Source organism: Prionailurus bengalensis, chromosome A2 (genome assembly GCF_016509475.1).
Source record: "Prionailurus bengalensis isolate Pbe53 chromosome A2, Fcat_Pben_1.1_paternal_pri, whole genome shotgun sequence".
NCBI lineage: Eukaryota > Metazoa > Chordata > Mammalia > Carnivora > Felidae > Prionailurus > Prionailurus bengalensis.
The window spans coordinates 68,831,515-68,851,042 of NC_057348.1; the positions used below are offsets into that span (position 1 = coordinate 68,831,515).

At 45.2% G+C, this 19,528-nt stretch overlaps 1 protein-coding gene across 1 annotated transcript in view; it reads left to right on the plus strand.

Moving 5' to 3' along the window:
* Nucleotides 1–19,528, plus strand: part of EGFR (epidermal growth factor receptor) — a 212,292-nt gene that overhangs the window by 165,509 nt on the left and 27,255 nt on the right. The window contains 10 exon segments of the mRNA XM_043588477.1: nt 958–1,090; nt 1,092–1,158; nt 2,086–2,218; nt 4,219–4,309; nt 6,184–6,341; nt 8,371–8,409; nt 11,389–11,530; nt 12,403–12,472; nt 12,475–12,524; nt 13,195–13,293. Of these exon segments, the coding sequence (XP_043444412.1) occupies nt 958–1,090; nt 1,092–1,158; nt 2,086–2,218; nt 4,219–4,309; nt 6,184–6,341; nt 8,371–8,409; nt 11,389–11,530; nt 12,403–12,472; nt 12,475–12,524; nt 13,195–13,293 (982 nt within the window).

Genomic DNA, 19,528 nt, shown 5'->3' on the forward strand with positions numbered 1-19,528 from the left:
TGGATAGTCTTATAGAGTTCTAGCACAGACAGAGTTGGATGGTTCAGATGTTTGTTCAATATATGGATGGATGGGTTAATGGATGGATTGATGGGTCAGTGGATCAATGGATGGATGGATAGATAGCTGAGTGGATGGATGGTTGAATGAATCCATGGATGAATGGATAGATGAGTGGGTAGATGGATGCATAGATGAGAGGATGGAAGGGTGGATGGATGGATGGATGGATGGTTAGATAGGTGGAAAAATGGATGGATGGAAGCATGCCTGCCTAGATAAGTAGATGGACAAATGGATCAATAGATGGGTGAGTGGATGGAAAGATAGATTAATGGGTAGGTGGATGGATGGAAAAAATGAACCTATGATTTTTGAAGTGTATTTGGATATTTGAGGGATTAGAACATGTTCTCGGGGCACCTGGATGGCTGTCAGTTAAGTGTCCAACTCTCAATAGGCTCAGGTCATGATCTTCAGATTTGTGAGTTCAACCCCTGCTTTGGGCTCTGTGCTGACAGTGTGGAGCCTGCTTGGGATTCTCTCCCTCTCTCTCTGCCCCTTCCCATGCATTCCTTCCCCCTCCCCCATCTCTGTTATGCTCTTGCTCTGTGTCTCAAAATAAATAAATAAACATGAAAAAAGAAGATGCTGTTCAATTCCCAGGCAAAAAAAAAAAAAAACATGCAGTAAATATAATAATGACATTAATATTTATTCACCTTCAGTATTCCACTGAATACTCACAAGGAACTAGCTTTTCCCTGGAGGAGCTTAAAAAAATCTGTTGTCATTTTCAAAATTTGCAATACAGACTTCCTGCAATATGACTTACAGTCACTGGGAGGGGGACTGTAGTACATATAAGGTGGTCCAGAATAAAATTAAAATAAAGCTTTTAGTGATAGAATTTTTTGGTCATTTTTCACAATGTTATTTTTCTTCCCTCCACTGTAGTGGTCAGTTTTCTCTTGCGGTTGTCGGCCTGGACATAACGTCCTTGGGATTACGCTCCCTCAAGGAGATAAGTGATGGAGATGTAATCGTTTCAGGAAACCAAAAATTGTGCTATGCAAATACAATAAACTGGAAAAAAACTGTTTGGGACTTCAAGTCAGAAAACCAAAATTATAAACAACAAAGATGAAAAAGGCTGCAGTAAGTAATCACTTTCGTTGATCATGGAGATGGTTCACGTGGGTCATGTATGTTGATTTAGAAGATTCCCAAACATTTAAATTATATTTTTCATTCCTAAAGAAGCAGATTAAAAGAAATCTGTACAGTCCTACATGTGAAGTTATCATGGGAAGTTCACCGGAATTGTTTCCAGATCATTCACATTTCGTAGGATGAATTCACCTGGAGGTTTAAGCTGTCAATTATTTGTAACGTACAGAACTAAATTCAGCATTAATTATTTTACCTTTCAGCCGTTCTCCCTGCTCATTTCAGCCTCTAATGACTCTAGCTGGCAACACATAGAGGCATACACACACATGCAGATAGAATGAGCATTTTACAGTGACATTTCCTCATCTGAGTTTAGAGCCACAGGCTTCTCTTGAAGCCAGGCCATGCACATTTCTTTTTACCGAGACCCTGGTCACTGGGAGAAGCAGATCTGAGTTCAAATTCTGCCTCTAGCCCTTCCTAGCTTCCAGATCTTGGTCAATGTACTTAATACCTTTAGGCTTTGGCTTCCTCATCCATGAAATGGAGACCGCATTCCCACTGCTAGTGAGAGAATGAAGTGAGATTTTGTATATAAAACTCTTGATATGGTGCCCAGCACATGGCAAGGAACCACAAACCTTCCCTTGTGTCTCCATCAGCTATGATACTCATCAGCAAAGTGCTACCCAGGTCCGGACCAGGAACCCTGGACTCCCAGTCCGGAAAAGGGAACTTGAAGTTGGCCTCTAGAAGCCCATTTTGTGTCACTGCTTCTTCCAGGGACCCCAGCATGTCTTTGCAGCTCAGGGTCACAGAGAACCCAGCGCCTCATTTACAGGTGTTGTCTCAACTGGCCCCTCTAGTCGCTGTCCCCTAGCTGACTCCTTGTGGCTCCCTGTGTCTTCTCAGAGGCCATAGGCCATGTCTGTCATCCATTATGCTCGTCAGAGGGATGCTGGGGCCCAGAGCCGAAAGACTGTGTGTCCTGCCAAAACGTCACCCGTGGCAAGGAATGTGTGGAGAAGTGCAATGTTCTGGAGGGGTAAGGTTATTTTGTAACCCCTTTGTTCTGATAAAAACTAAGGCGATTGTGTTTATAAGTTTACTGTTGTTCACTTTGATACTTTTCCTTTTTTTTCTTTTTCCTTTGTTTTTATTTATTTGTTGACAGCTGTTAATCACCAAAGGAAATGAACAAACTTTTTGCATTACTTAATCCAATCCACTAATTTATAGAGTCTCGGTTTTGGAAATATCTAATCTCTTTCGAAGCCACACAAAGTTCCCAAGAGAAATGGAAAAGCCATAAATGGTTCATGTGGCCAAGACCACAGTCACTTAGACTTTTCTTTGCAGTACATTTTTCCTGGTGTGTCAGAATATAGTAATACAAATTATATTTCCTGGTTAATTTTTGTTTTATGTTCAAGCAATATCGAACAGTGCAAATAACTTGAAACATAACCATGGACAAAGAAATAATCATATAAATTTGTTGGATTTTTTTGCTATCAGTTAAAAGTACAGTTGCTTGATTCTGTGGGAATCTTGATATTGATGTAAAGCTCAGACCACAAATGACCACAAATAATGACTAAAAATAAATTAATAGGAAAGTAAAATATAAGGATAGAGAGAAGCAGAGGCTTTTTCCTTTTTAATTTAAAGAAAAGGGGACATTTTGTGAGAGAGGAGAGCCATAGGAATTACAAATGGCTACGGGAAATCTTCCTTCTTGTTTTGCTATCAGGACTTGGGCCACAGCGCGGATTCAGAAATATTCAGGGGGCTCCTGGGTGCCCAGTCGGTTAAGCGTCTGTCTTCGGCTCTGGTCATGATCTCACGGTTTGTGAGTTCGAGCCCCGTGTCGGGCTCACTGCTGTGAGCGTAGGACCCACTTCAGATCCTCTGCCCCCCTCTCTCTGTGCCCCTCCCCAACTAGTGCTTGCTCTCTCTCTCGCTCTCTCTCTCTCAAAATAAAGACACATTAAAAAAAAAAAAAAAGAAATATTCAGGATCAGAATGAGAGGACCAAGTCTAATTCTGTAGGAATCCTTTAGCAGAGACACCGAGTAACCTAACAGAGTCCTCTGTGTAATTCAACAATATTAATGCAATCCTTACTGCTATGAGTAGACGTGAATGTTGTGTTTTCTACATCTTTTTAAAGGGAGAGGGAATTAAAACCACCATGTTGTTGGTGCCCATGCCTTTCGGCAGCACTTGCTCGGTTTGCAAGATGGGCTCCTCCGGCCGGCATCATGACCCAGAGAAGGAGGGAAGGAAAAACTGGGCACATTTGGTTTAATTGATGACATAAGGGAAGACTTAGGGAACATGTTGCGGGGTGTAAACATTCCTTGTGTTTCCTTGTTCACTGGCGTGAAAGCCTGCAGTTAATTACCAGGCGGCATTCAGTCTTAATAGCTGTCACAACTGTTTTGTCTTTTCAATCAAACATCATCTTCTTGCTTAATGTTGACCCATACGTCTTTGAGGAACAGGGAAACTAGTTCAAGCAAAAGTGTTCACACCTGTGTTCCGTGCTTCCTATTTTTATTAATAATCATTGAGTACGTTTTAATATCTTTCCTTCCCTTTCCTGTGAGTCAATCTACAGTTACCATTTCCTTCTAGCTTAATTTAAATATCCATGAATCTGATATTGTTGGGGGTGGGGGAGGTGGTCACCTCTTCCGGACTATTACTTTTTTCATTTGTTGACCTGTTTGCCTAATAGACAAAAACTGTGCCTTATAGAAAAATGTAGGGAAGATATTTTGACTATAAATGAAGCTTGTGCATTTATTCGGAGAGGAGATGACCATGGATTCAGTTAACACAATCGGTTTATCATATTGCAATATAATCCTAGATTTCATACCGTTAAAATGTTTACCTAAATTTTTCTCGCATTTCTGAGAAAGGTGTTCTGTGTCACCTGAAATTTCAGACAATTGCAACTCAGACAGTGGTAACCTGCCGGCATTTTGAATCAGGATCTCTAGAAATAGCACTGATTGGTTTTCTTTCTTCTCTCAGGGAGCCAAGGGAGTTTGTGGAGAATTCTGAGTGCATACAGTGCCATCCAGAATGCCTGCCCCAGGCCATGAATATCACCTGCACAGGACGAGTAAGGAGCACATTTGATGTTATTCACTCATACATCCAAGGGAAAAGCCTTACCAAGCAGCAGAACCACGGCAATGAGCCAGCATCACTCTGCGGCTACCAAAGAGGCAGCCATGCCCATACAGGGGGCCTTGTGACCTCCCAGCTGGGTCACAGAGGCTGTGGTTGAGTTGACGTCATCGCGCAACCCACCTTGTAGGAGCATTCACCCTTTCTGTCCAACACCCTCCAACAAATCTAATAACATCTACTCTTTTACCAAAAACCAGGATGCCTGTGGGAGGCTGGGGACATCGACAGCCAGTGTTCACTGTTTCTGACATCTGTCATCATTGCTTCGTCATCTTAATCAAACACCATCAGATTCTTATTTAACATTCGTTCATAATTATTTGAAGAGTTCTTAAAGAAACACCTAGCGGAGCACCTGGGTGGCTCAGTCGGTTAAGTCTCTGACTTTGGGCTCACGTCATGATCTCACGGTTCGTGGGTTCGAGTCCGCACTGGGCTCTGTGCTGATGTCTCAGAGCCTGGAGCCTGCTTCGGATTCTGTGTCTCCCTCTCTCTCTCTCTGCCCCTCCCCCCACTCATGCTCTGTCTCTGTGTCTCTCAAGAATGAATGAACGTTAAAAAAATTTTTTTAGGGGCGCCTGGGTGGCACAGTCGGTTAAGCGTCCGACTTCAGCCAGGTCACGATCTCGCGGTCTGTGAGTTCGAGCCCCGCGTCAGGCTCTGGGCTGATGGCTCGAAGCCTGAAGCCTGTTTCCGATTCTGTGTCTCCCTCTCTCTCTGCCCCTCCCCCGTTCATGCTCTGTCTCTCTCTGTCCCAAAAATAAATAAACGTTGAAAAAAAAAATTTAAAAAAAAATTTTTTTTAAAGAAACACCTAGCAAAACTTTTCAAAATTCAGGTTTCTATTTACATAAAGAGTATACGTGAGAATTCAGGTCCTCCTCACATCAATGTCCCAATGTTGTTCATTCTCAATATTATTTGTAAGGAGTTCTGTTTGTATTTGAGCTTCAACAGCCATATCTAAACCTTCTAATTGAACACATTTTTCAAAAGCTGTCTCTAAATCGGGCTGAAGGCTGTGTTTTGAGGTGTAGGCTGCTAACAGGGCAGTTTACAAAGTAAACCATTGGTTTATAAGTTTACATGGTGTTAGGTTAAATTTTCATCATTGAAATAAGTCTGTTGGTGATTCTGACTTAGTCATCTGACCGTTCTGGTTCTGGGAACGCTCAGTCTTTGGACAAAACGGAGACATCAGAGAACTTCACCAGTGAGCACATCCTTCCCTACCAGCTTTATTTCACTCCCTTGATGTAGGGCACAACCCAAACAGTCAAGTTTCACTTCTGTGAGTTTTTCAGAGTTTAGCAAACGGAATCAAATAAACACGGTATACAGTTAATTATGCCCCCACCGCTTACTTCCACTTACTGCCTTCTTGTCCCTGGAGAAACATAGATGTGGGCTTTCTTCAGTTCGCCTCAGCAAGTCTGGCTTCCCACATAGCTGCTCTTTAAGTTCAGATATGATATGTAAGCAATGCCATCTGAGCAATAGAGATGTAAACGTACACGTAGACTCATCAAGATTGTTTTGACAAAGAAACTTGCCCACAGTCTGTTAACTGTCACGAAGCGTACAGTATAGTTTCTTTTCCGTTGTTATATCGTCAATGCATTCGAAGACTTCTCAGTAGGCTGTGAACAGTGGTTCACAGTCACAGACAAGCTTGTTGTGTTTCTGCTTTAAGAACGTCTGTTGTTTGACTTCTTTTTCACACAAAGTATTATAAGTAAAAAGTTACTTCAGTTTCGAAAGAGAAGGAAGCCTATATACGTGTCTCTCTCCATCTTGGTGTAGGGACCAGACAGCTGCGTGCAGTGTGCACACTACATCGACGGCCCTCACTGCGTCAAGACCTGCCCGGCTGGCATCATGGGAGAAAACAACACCCTGGTCTGGAAGTTTGCGGACGCCAATCGCATGTGTCACCTGTGCCATTCAAACTGTACCTACGGGTGAGTGACAGCCTGACTGTGGTGCAGACGACGCCGGGCAGAATGTTTCCTGTTTTAATTGTACGTAACCAAAAAAGAAGAAGTCAAGTAGAGGACAGAGAATAAGTTTTCTGACGACATTAAATGATAGCGTGATATGGGCTCTTTTACTTCATATTCAACAATTGTTTCTGCAAAATTATGCAAAGGTGTTATCAGCTTTCCCAAGGGGCTCGAGCTTTGTACTCAAATCAAGACTCCTCTAGCGCCTGTCCTGTCACTGTCCTTGTCAAGTCACCTCTTCAGATGTAAACTGGCTTTTCTTTCCCCCTGAGCTACTTCTGCATCAGTAGCTTCTCCCTAGTAACCCCTGCTGTTTCCCCCAAGCACCTTCAGAGGCTGCCAAAAAAAACCAAAAAAACAAAAAACAAAAAAACAACAAAAAAACCCCGCGTGTGGTCCCAAAATGGACAATTTCAATTTGCACTCACTTTGTGTAGTATTCCCTCTTGGAGACTGCGGGGCATTGTGGGGGAGAAAAAGCTAGTGAGCGGGGAGTTTATCAGTGGTCACTCATTAGTGATGCCTTTTGTCTTTGAGTTTTGGTTTCCCTAGGAGATAATAGAGTGTGAAATAGGGAGGCCTCCCATGCATCCACTTCCTGAAAAAGCCTGTGTGTGTGTGTGTGTGTGTGTGTGTGTGTGTGTGTGTGTGTGTGATGTAGGAAGGAAGGCCCAAAGGCACTGGGGAGAAAGGAGCAGGACAGCTTGAAAATGGGGGAGGAAACAGACCCTACCCTCCGGGAGGAGTGTACAAATCCCAGCCCTTGACTGAGGTAGGAAATGGGGTGTTTGACAGGCACCTCTGGCCTGGTCACATACTTGAAATGTAGTCCTTCATCCTTCCCCAGGCCATGAAATGGTAGTGTCCCCCATCTCCTTTTTTAAATTGATATAGAGCTTACACACAATGTTCTATTCGTTTCAGGTGTACAACATAACAATTTGACAATTCTATACATTACGCAGTGCTCCCCACAATATGTATAGTCACCATCTGTCCCCAGACAAAATTATTACATTATGGACTATATTTTCTGTTCTGCACTTCTCATACCCATGTCTTATTTATTTTATAACTAGAAGCTCATACCCCTTAACCCCTTCACCCATTTTAGTCATCCCCCCTGTTTCTCTGTGGCAACCACCGGTTTGTTCTCTGTATTTATGAGTCTGTTGCTGTTGTTTGTTTGTTCGTTTGTTTTATTTTTTTAGGCTCCATTATATAGATGAAATCTTACAGGATTTGTCTTCTTCCGTCTGACTTGTTTCAGTTAGCATAATTCTCTCTAGGTCCATCCATGTGCAACAGCATGAGTTGTCTTTTGCATTTAATTGGAATATTCTGTTTTCCTACTGATGTTTGTCTTGGCAAATGTTGCCATACTTCAAAGCCAATGTATTCTGCCTTTTTATATCATTCTGTAATCAAAATAAGGGACGGTGGCCTCCCTCACTAGAACGGGGACCCAGCTTCTCAAGAGTCATTTAAGACCAATGCCGTCTCTGCTGTATGTAAGACGTTTCAGTCCTGTGGGAGGAGAGGAAACCAGCTCCCGTACTGCCCCTGGATTCCAGGGTCTGAAGTCATCACTGCCGTTGCCCTGCCCCTGAGACTCATCCTCACACATCGGTTCCTCTCCTCCTACCCCTTAATCAGTATGGCTCTAGTCTTGGCCGCCTCTCCTCCCCTGCCTGTTCTGACATCCTAGAGCCAGAGACAGATATACCTATATCATAAAGTACGCATGAACGCATTTCAGTAACAGAGGCCAGAAAATGTCCACTCTGCTAAATGCTAGAAGAATCCATGTCACAGAGTGCAACATTCAAAAATACATGCCGAGTGAATGAATGAATGAATAAATGCAAAATAAATAATTAACTGCTGCCCCCCAAATTGAGATTCATGGTGATTTTAATGATTTGAGAGTAATTTAAAGCACGTTGACTTATGATCAAAATGTGTATTTCTCCCTCAATACCCACAGCTGTTCTGGGCCAGGTCTTGAAGGCTGTGCAACAGATGGGTAAGTGTTCTACTTGAGTCTAGTGGACCTTCTCAGAAATGACCAAACACTCTATCTGCACAGATAATGCTTTCCTGCATTTCTGATTCCCCTCTGCCTTCACAGGTTCTTTTTTTTACAGATTTTTAAAAATGTTTTACCTTATTTTTTGAGACACAGAGAGAGACAGAGCACGAGCAGGGGAGGGGCAGAGAGAGGGCGAGACACAGAATCCAAAGCAGGTTCCAGGTTCTGAGCCCAACGTGGGGCTCGAACCCACAAACGCGAGATCGTGACCTAAGCCCAAGTCAGAGGTCTGCTCAACCGACTGAGCCACCCAGACGCCCCTTTTACAGATATTTTTTTTTAAGTTTATTTTTTTTATGTTGACAGAGAGCACTTGCAGGGGAGGGTCAGAGAGAGAGAGAGAGGGAGACAGATTAAATCCCAAGCAGGCTTCGCACTGTCAGCGCAGAGCCCGAGGTGGGGCTCAGTCCCATGAACTGTGAGACCGTGACCTGAGCCGAAATCAAGAGTCAGACGCTTCACCGACTGAGCCACCCGGGTGCCCCTACCTTCACAGTTCTTATTTCTTCTCTGGGCTGGCACAGCATCCCTGGCAGAGACCATCCTGCTGGTTGCACCCACCTCTCCCATGCCTACTTTGTTGTGTGCTTCGGTGGGAGGGATGCAGGATGTGAGCCCTGGGGCCAGTTCCACGCCCAGCTCGTACTTGGTACACAGTGCTCCTCTTTATGTGGAGTCTATTTATGACTTCTTGGTCACACCAGTTCTGCTAGAGCCTCCTTCTAGCTTCTCTTCTTTTCCTGCTTGATGATCCATTTGACCGTATCACAAACCTTCCTGTGTGATGACAGCTTCAGCTTGGGGGGACTTTCTCCCCTTTTCTAAACAATGACTTCCACTAGCATTTCAGTTCTGATTCATTTGCTATCATTGCTTGAAATGCTGCACTAGGAAAGGCAGAATCGGGAATGGCTGTTCAGACTCCTCAGGACAGAATGGTGTTATTGACCAACACCGTCTAGTGAGGAATCAGAATGATGTACAAGGCTCCTCTTTGTCATTCCTGATGTCCCCAACGCTAACCAAACCTCCATCTCTTCCATTTCTCATCATGTCTACAAAATCCCTTCAATAACCTGCCCTCCCTGTCAGCTGACTCTTCTGCCCCAGAATTAACCCTACTCTCAAGTGAAACCTTAAAGACAAGTAAAGCAGTCTCTCGCTTCCTCTTTGCTGAGCCTACAGGGACGTCAGCAAAATTTGTCCTATCTTCATGCTACACTCGGTACCTTTGTAATGAGGTTTTCCGTCAAAGCCCCACCTGGAAACTAGCCAATGGCCATTCTTTATGATATTTACTCTTTTTATGTTTTTCTTCCTTTTTTATTCACTCACCCTTACTACAGCTCCCCATGGAACAGATAGTCTGTAACCAATTATTCTTTATATCTTTCTGGTGTTCTTTTCAATATAATAAAAACTCATTAATCCAAAGGGCATTCACTGGGGAGATGGGATACTGCAGGAGATGACTTTTTCACTCACTGAGAAGAAAGTGTTGTAAATATCATTGTCATGAAGTACCTTTGCCCCACTTACAAGCAATTTATAAGGATCTTGGGATACTTATGTGCTAATGATACTAATTAATCTTTGATGTTCCTTAACATTTCTTCCTAAAAATACGAAGTTTGCCAGAAATTCAAATAGAATAGATACTTGAGAACAATAATTTTAAGATGATTTTTATAGAATTTTAATATGTAAAATTAAATTATTTTATATTAAATTGATACAGATTATATTTATAGGACTTGAAGATTGTATTATAGTATTTCTAGAATCTATAAATACAGATTATATTTATGGAATTTGAAGATTCTAAATTCAGAACCCACAAATTCAGATGATTGTTTCCTCAGTGAGCTCTAGAACCTGAGTTTTGGGTTTTTGCTGTCCCTGAATCAAGCACCACCTTTGTGGGAAGCAGAATGTGGCAGAGTGGTTTGATGTTGCATGGTGACATCACTCATTTATGACAATGATCTTTTTTATGTTGAAATCCTATCACATGATAACCTCCCCCAAGCTTATTCATAAAGCATTCCACATGGCTGTCATCCCATCTTGAAAGCCAAGAACACTTTGAAGAATCTCAACATTATGGAAAGAGTCCCTTCACCTAGGCAAACCAGTAGACAATGCATGTCTTAATACATGTGATGTGATGTTCTAGGCTTCGTATGTATGGAGATACTCTGGGGATACATTAGAATTCATATAAAAAGAATTACTGAAGTCTGAGTTACTTTTTGAATTATGTGGTTTCTTAAAAGATTAAAATATAATTGTCGGGGCACCAGGTGGCTTAGTTGGTTAAGCGTCCAACTCTTGATTTTGGTTCAGGTCATGCATGATCTCATGGATCAAGCCCATCTAGGTGTGGAGCCTGCTTGGGATTCTCTCTTTCCCTCCCCTTCTGCCCCTGCCCCATGTGTGTGTGTGCATGTTCTCTCTCAATAGATAGATAGGTAGATAGAAAGATAGATAGATGACAGGAAGGAAGGAAGGAAGGAAGGAAGGAAGGAAGGAAGGAAGGAAGGAAAAAAGAAAAGGAAAGGAAAATAAGGGAAAGAAAAGAAAAGAAAAGGAAAGAAAAGAAAAGAAAAGAAAAAAGGAAAAAAGAAAAGAAAAGGAGTCATATGGAGATGTACAGATGATAGGTCAATTTAAAAAATGCAAAAAAAAAAAAAAAAAACCCTGGGGGCAAAGCCTCTTATGCTCAAGAAGGTGGAAACACTACCCTAGAAACTCTTTGCTTTCTTTCCTCTCTGTAGAAGCCACATGGTATCTATTTTCTGAGATGATGTTAAGTGATGTCAATGTACCAAAATATGCAGGGAATACATACAATGCCAATGTAATAGAGTCTGTCACCAAACCTCACTTTTCCACGTCTCCCTCTTATTCCAGGCCCAAGATCCCATCCATCGCCACTGGGATTGTTGGGGGCCTCCTCTTGGTGGTGGTGGTGGCCCTTGGGGTGGGCCTCTTTCTGCGCCGACGCCACATCGTCCGCAAGCGCACACTTCGCAGACTGCTGCAGGAAAGAGAGGTGAGTAGGTGCCCAGGCCCTGCACGCCCACCAGTGCCCCTCTCCCCAGCACCCCAGACAGGAACGAAGGCTCTCCTGCCAAGTGTTGCCAACTATTTTAAATATGTAACTGTATTATTATGCCTTATTGCTTACGATGGAAAAACCAGAAAGAATCTCTGAATGTCCAGGTATAAACAATTAATGACGTTTTGGTACCTCTCTGGAGTGAGATGCCAATGTTCCTATTATAAGTCTCACGACACAGATACAAAAGCCATAGGAGTCCTGTTTAACATACAGCATTCAGGTACATGCACAGGAGAAGGGCTTGAAAACAGGTTGTCTGGTGATTCCTGTGAAGGCACATGTTGAGATGTTACTTTGGCAAATCCCATTGTCTACAATAGTGCTGTTCCATTTTGAGCTCTGTTTGTGACTCACTCTACTGGTGGGTCTTCGGCCGGCCTCTTTGTGTCCGGCAGTGTGTCAGAAGCCAGAGTCCCTGGGAGGAGGGACCCGTAGCAGCTCATAGCACAATGGCACTTGTGTGCGTTAGGAGGCCCGACAGGCTACCAAAATGACCAACCATATCAAAACTTCCCTCACCAGAATTCTCTCAGTCCGGCTTATTGGCTGGAAACAGAAATCGAAATTGCATTTGTTGAAATGGAGATCTTCTGTGCAAGGACACCTGTATCAGGGAGTCCCTGTCCCAACATATCTTTTCTGAAGACCTAAAGAGAAGGTGCGCATTCCTCCTTCCGAGTGAGCATGGCGGGTTCTTGGTGCTGATGCCCATCCACACATGGCTGTGTCTGGGCCTGGCTCACACCTCCTCCCATGTGGGCCTGAGCATTGAGGCCGCGACCCTCCTTCCTTGTCTCTCACAGCTTGTTGAGCCTCTTACGCCCAGCGGAGAAGCTCCCAACCAAGCTCTCTTGAGGATCTTAAAGGAAACAGAATTCAAAAGATCAAGGTGCTGGGCTCTGGAGCATTTGGCACAGTGTACAAGGTGAGGCCACCAGGGCACTGAGACTTCTGGGGATGCAGGTTGGTGGGCATATTCAAAGTCCTGGGCTGTCTACTGTCTATCAAGCTTGTCTACTCTATATGTAGCTCAGGGTTTGGGAAATTCCGATGTTTTCCCCAAGTTGTCGAGAGGGAATCTTTTATACTGGTGACGTATAAGTGGTCCTGTGAGACCTGTACACAGGCAACAAAGTTATCATGGAGGACAGCACTGACTTTGTAAAGGGGTGAGTGGCAGGGATGGAGTCTGAAGGGGGACTGCCTCTCACTGCATGACAGCATCCAAATAATGCCCAGGTCAAAACAGCTCTTAATTTATTTTTCCTGGATCCTGTTATATCAAGTCTGATTTCCATTAGACCCAGAGCCAGTATCTCAGAATTCTGGACAAAATGATCCACACTGGTTTTATAACTCGCACAAGCTTAGGGTTTTTTGTAATCTAACTGCTCTGATTCATGGAACACGATATAGCCAAAGAGCTGCTGAGATATCATGGCTCCTAGCACTGGTGACCTTGGAGCACAGAGCTGTGCTCAAGGTCCCTCACCCTTTCGGATGGTGTCACTGGTAAAGTCCGTGCATCTTGTGAGTCAGCATATTGCATAGTGTGACAGTCGCCAGTTAATGTCTTCTCTCCCTCCTCGTCACAGGGACTCTGGATCCCAGAAGGTGAGAAGGTTAAAATTCCCGTGGCCATCAAGGAGTTACGAGAAGCCACATCTCCAAAAGCCAACAAGGAAATCCTTGATGTGAGTTTCTCCTTTGTTTCCTAGTTATCCACAGGCGTGGACATCAGAAGCCACATTTTAAAAGCCATACACTGCCCTGTTTTAGACTTTCTCCATCACCACATTCTAAATGTTCACTTTCATGTCTTTTTTTCCCTTCAGGCTGTAGTTGGTATAATTCCCTCTCACGGCTTCTCCGATAGAGAAGACTTGGGTCCTCCATTCTGCTATGTCTCCCAAAAGGATAGAAACTCACAATCGCTGGCTGTCCACCAAGGGCCAGGCTCAGGACTAGTTGCTTTGCACATGAGGAACTCTCCCCATGAGTCTGTGGTGCAGGGGTTAACACTCAGTATGCTTTGCAGGCATAAAGAAGCTTGCTCACGTTCACGCGATTGGCACAGGATTCCAGCCTATCGTTATTTCTGCCCCTGAAGCAAGTGTCCATGTTGCTCTACCAAGTTATCTTTGAAGTGGCTTTTTTAAAGGTGCCTGGGATTATAGTATGGATGCTCTCTAGAAGCTCTGTAAAGTGTTGCCCCTCTTTGGTACTTTCCCCCAAATAGCTTAAATGTTATTTCCAGTGTTCTCCATTAGTTTATGGGGCAAGACTTTGAAATGTGCCACAAGATTATTTGCACGTCTTTACTTTCGGTACCACTGAACTTTCGTCATCTTCTCTGGATCCTCACCAGTCGGCGAGGGCACTGCATCCCTTGAAACAGCAGTTGGCTGAAAGAGGGGCCACCATGGAATGTGGCTGAGCCCGCTTCAAGGGATGCCCAGGAGGATCCAGCGGACAATCCCGTTGGGGTGTCCTTGTGAACACCATTGGCCTCTGTTTGCTGTGGGTTGATGCAAACTTTTGCTCCTGTCCCAGGGCAGAGCCAGAGAAAGAGAAGCTGGAGAGGCTTAGCAGAAGGTTAGGGGAACAAAGTCAAAGCAAAAGAAAACCGACTGCCTCAAAAATCTAGAGAATTCAGTTATCCTACGGTGGGGAGGGACAGGAGGCAAATGTAATACTCCCCCAACTTACATCTAACCCACAGGATATATACCAAACAAAGCAAACATGGGCCTTTTAAAAAATGTGTTTAGACACAATGAGCTTCCCAGTGGCATAACACTATACACTTCAATTACCCCCAGCTGACTTCCCTCCTTTATAATAGGAGATTCCCACTCTGGCACACCCTAAATGAGAGATGATGTATTAATAAATAAAGTGCAGTAGCAAATCGCACACATTGAAGATATACGTATCGAGCAAAATTACCTCTCATTTTCAATGGCTTACAAATTAACGTGAAGTCCAATTAACATATACCGTCAACTCTCATTGGCATAACCGCAAGAAATATGTTTGCGAAGGCTCTTGACTTAGAACCTCCAGCTCCCTCACGTATTGCGTTGAAAAGAAAATCTTTTTTGCGGAGTCTGCTTCCTTAATTCGTGTTTTACTCATTCAGGGCATTCCAATAAATCTCACAAAACAATGCTGAAATGTGAATTTCAGCAATGTTCACAACCCAGAGTAAGGGGGATTTTGAAGACAATAGGTGTGCTTTGGGGGAGAAGTCGTTTTCACTGAAAAGGACCTCCAGGTCCCGTGAAACCGGAGGAAATCTGCTGTGGTGGGGTAGAGGAGGGGTGGACAATAAAGTAAACCCTGAAAAGTTTACAAAACACGAGCCTCTGTTTACCTCTTGCTCTGCTTCTCTCCTGCTCTCTTCTCCCTCCATTTTGGGGGAAGTTTTGTTTGTTTTGTTTTGTTTTTTGCGTTTTTTTCTCCAGGGTTACTGAGATATAATTGGCGTAAAGCATGGTGGCCTGACTTGCACATACTGTGACGTGATACCGCAGTAAGGTTCACTAGCGTCTTTGCCTCATACAGATACAATAAGAAAAGCAAAAAAACAAAAGTTGCTCCCTGCCTAAGAACTCTTGGGATCTACTCTCTTAACTTCCTTGTATACCATACCACAGTGTCAACTCCTTTTCTCCCCCCATTATTTTGTTCCTGCCTTTGATTCTTGTTTCTACTGGACTCTTATCTTTTCTGATATCAGACATCACAGCTGTCACAGTTCATGGGTGACACACTTGAGAACTTGTCATTTGCTTTTCCTGAAGCCCAGTCTTCCCAGAATTCGCAGGCCATCCCATCAGGGCAGGGTGATTCCTGGGTAATGGAGAGCCCCTGAAGGAAAGAAGGAGCCAGTAAGGGAAGTGATTATAAGGCCAGTTTCAACAGTGAGCCAAGGGCAAGTCAGTTCTGTGACAGGACAGCCTGATGGGGCTGAACGTGTCCTTTGAAGTGCTCATACTCACCTGTAAATGGTCCCACGCACCCAATACTGGCTACCCTTCTTCCCCTACTGAGATCAGGCACTGAGATCCAGAACATACACGAGGCAGCCTCTGGTTTAAGCGGCTGCTGGTGGCTTAGTTAACTGGTACAGTTTCAAAAATGTAGGGGCACCTACCTTTCATTCTTAAGGTTCAGTGTATGCCTTCCTGAAGGAGTTTAAAATGTAGTGGAATCCTTTTCCCCAATTCTTTTTTTTTTTAATGTTTATATTTTGAGAGAGAGCGAGAGGCTGTGAGAGTTCATGCCAGCAAGGGAGAGGCAGAGAGAGAGAGAGAGGGAGAGAGAGAATCCCAAGCAGGCTCCATGCTGTCAGCACAGGGCCTGATGCGGGGCTCAATCCCATGAACCGTGAGATCATGACCTGAGCCGAAATCAAGAGTCAGATGCTTAACCGACTGAGCCACCCAGGTGCCCTCTTTTCCCCAATTCTTTTTTTTTTAATTTTTTTTTTAATGTTTATTCATTTTTGAAAGACAGAGACAGAGCACAAGCAGGGGTGGGGCAGAGAGAGAGGGGGACACAGAATCTGAAGCAGGCTCCAGGCTCCAAGCTGTCAGCACAGAGCCCAACACGGAGCTCAAACTCATGGACTGTGAGATCCTGAGATGAAGTTGGACGCTCAACCAACTGAGCCACCCAGGTGCCCTCTTTTCCCCAATTCTTTTTGTTTGTTTTTTTTAATTTTTTTAATGTTTATTCATTTTTGAAAGACAGAGAGAGACAGAGCACAAGCAGGGGTGGGGCAGAGAGAGAGGGGGACACAGAATCTGAAGCAGGCTCCAGGCTCTGAGCTGTCAGCACAGAGCCCGACACGGGGCTCGAACTCACAAACTGCGAGATCATGACCTGAGCCGAAGTCGGATGCTCAACCGACTGAGCCACCCAGGCGCCCCTCTTTGCCCCAATTCTTAACCTAAAATAGTTCACAGCTGAAGGAGAAAAGTGAAAAGGAAGGCATTAAACATCATTTTGGCAACCGGGACAAAATAATAGACTTTCAAGGTCCCAAAGCCTCAGAGGCACCCTGCCATGTGACTCAGCCTCGGGGTCTCTGAACTGAACGTGGGCTCTGCCTGCTGGTCTGTGCGCGTGGCTGGCGTGTCCAGTCCAGACACTGTTGTGGACTACCACGCATTCTTTCTGCAAGTCACAGTGCACCTTTGAGATTCCAAGATAAACAGCTCAGAACAAAGCTCGCTTCAACTTCTGTGCACACCAAACAGGACACACGACCAAACAGCGTCTCCATTGTATTTGGGGGCGGGGCGGAAGCGATGACCTAGTTCTGTTGCACTATCGGATTTTAATAGGATCGGGGACCTGGCAGGGCTCCAGGCTCTGTGTGGCCCAACACCCACGCCCCGTGCTCCGTTCCCCGATCCCCCCGTCCAGGTCAGCTCCTCGCGGCCCCACAACAGATGGGCAGCTCAAACTGCTCTGCTCTGCAGATTTTTCTCCCCTCGAAAATGAATACAACATGTTTCCAAATCTCAACCAGATCTTGAGAAAATAGGAACGGCCAGAGGACTTCTTTGGAGTTATGGTTGTACAGTTTCCCAGACTTGGGGGAGAGACGTGATTTGTGCTTTTCTGGCAATCGCGTGGCCTCTTAATTTTTCCATAGACTTCCCAGTTTAAGTTTAGGGAAGGCAATGGAAAAAGAATGCAAACATTTATATATGTGCTGTGTGTGTCACGAGGTCTCCGAGCTTTCTGGTAGCCTGTTAACCAGAGCGCTCAACAAGGCATCACAGGAGACCACAGGGTGCAGCGTGTGGGGTGAGGAGGGGGCTCGTGGAGGGTGCCTCCCTTGTGAGGAGACCCTTCTGTGGGCCCAGCTCTGACACAAGGCGTCTCCATTCGCCTCCCTGGGCCTCAGTTTCCCTTTCAGGCAAGTAACTGCCTCAGAAGAAATGGGACTTGCAGGACCCTCCAGTTCTAAGTTTTATAAACAGCCCTTCTCCAAGATTAAACGATGTTTGAATGTGCATAAGTGTCAAATGTCTACCCTGCCCTTAAATGTTGTGATACGATGTTTATAATACAGAAGAAATACCAGCTCTCCCAGCTCTCCCTGCAAGGAGAGGGCCTAGGCCTGCAGGAAAGCATCCACACAGACGTTGGCAGCGAATGTTAAAAGCTAAGGGAATTTTTGTTGCTGTTGTTAATGGGAGTGGCACGGTCTCTGATTTGCTTTGAATTTCTGCCTTTGTATGATTTCAGTGTAGTTCAGTCCTGACCGTTTTGAGGCACTTACGTGCCTAGACAGGTGTTTGGTACCACTGGAAGGACAAAAGAGGAATAAATGTCCACCCTCGCACCAAGGCATTAACCCCACTTGCTGAGGCCTCAGGTACATGCAGGGGATATTGAGGCGACAAATGAACAGCGTTTGCCAACAAAACATGGCGCTAAATAGGCAAATGACGGGAGCTGAGAATGTAGTCCTTTCCTCAAAGAGCTTGATGGGGAGGGAGGACATTTTCAGAATCACACAAGTATTTAAGAGCAGATTATGATTAGTGCTCCTGAGCACTCAGAATCCCCTGGGGGGGTTGTTCAAACAGATTGCTGGGCGCACCTCCCAGCATCTCACACGGTAGGGTAGGCCTGGGTGGGGCCCAGGAATTTGTATCTCCAGCAAGTTCCCAGGCAGTGAAGAGCCTGCTCCCCCCAAGGAAAAACTGCGAGATGCCAAGAGAGTTTGAGACTGGGGAGTCGGGAAGGCCCCTCGGAGGAGGAGTCAGAGAAGGAAAGAGGAGGTGGAAAGACATTCCAGGCAGAGGCCCTCTTGTGGGCGAGGGCCTGAGGGAGGTTGAGAGAGCCCAGAGCAGGAAGAAGGGGAAGGAGGGGCGGTGGGGGGTTCCGGAGGAGGGGCTGACGTTCAAGGCCTGGGGCTGCCCAGGAACTGTGAGGCCGGAGAAAGGCTGAAGGCAAGAAACATGATGTGATCAGGTTTGAGTTTGGGAGTATGTGTATTGCTCTCCACCCCCAGCCCAGCGACCTGTGTCCTCGGTCTCCTCTGTCACCCCTGGCTCCTGTGATGTTCTCACCCAAGCATCCCCCTTCTCCTGGGGGCCAAGTCCACATTCCACCCTCAGGAGTGGTGGGAATATATGAAAGAACTTCTGAGCTCTCTGTTGCAGGCCATATGGTCCCTGTCACATCTGAATTAAAGGTGTTCGAAGGGAGGACAGAATTTATGGGTGCTGTGAGACAGAAGAGAGGGTCCCATTGTGTGTGCAGTTGGAAATAAAACCTGCTTCTTGCACCCAAGAATAGAAGGGTTAAAATAAAGTCTGTAGTCACAGTTCTGTGTCCCAAAAGGCCTCTGCCGTGACAGCCAGTTAAATGAGGGAGGGGGCACTTTGCAGAACAGCAGTTTCCCATCTTGAGACTGAGGCACGGAGGCAGCATCGACCCCCCTCTCTTGAGAAATGAATCCTGGGCAGGGGCGCCTGGGTGGCTCAGTCGGTTAAGTGTCTGGCTCTCAGTTTCAGCTCAGGTTATGATCTCACAGTTCGTGGGTTCGAGCCCCACATCAGGCTCTGCGCTGACGGTGTGGAGGCTGCTTTGGATTCAGTCTTGCCCCCTGTCTCTCTCTGCCCCTCCCCCACATGCTCGCATGTTCGCGCACGTTCCTCTCTCTCTCTCTCTCTCTCTCTCACACACACACACAAAAATACATAAAAACTTAAAACAACAACAACATCAACAAAAAACAAATGAATCCCGGGCAGCCAACAGAGTCTGCAGTCACTGTAACATAATGCCCTCTGTCTGGTTCAAAGCCACCCAGAAGGGCCTCTCTGGCTCTACTCCCAGGACCATGGTGGTGCGGTGGACCATTGCCCGCTGAGACCTGGCCTTGTTGAGAAGTGAGGT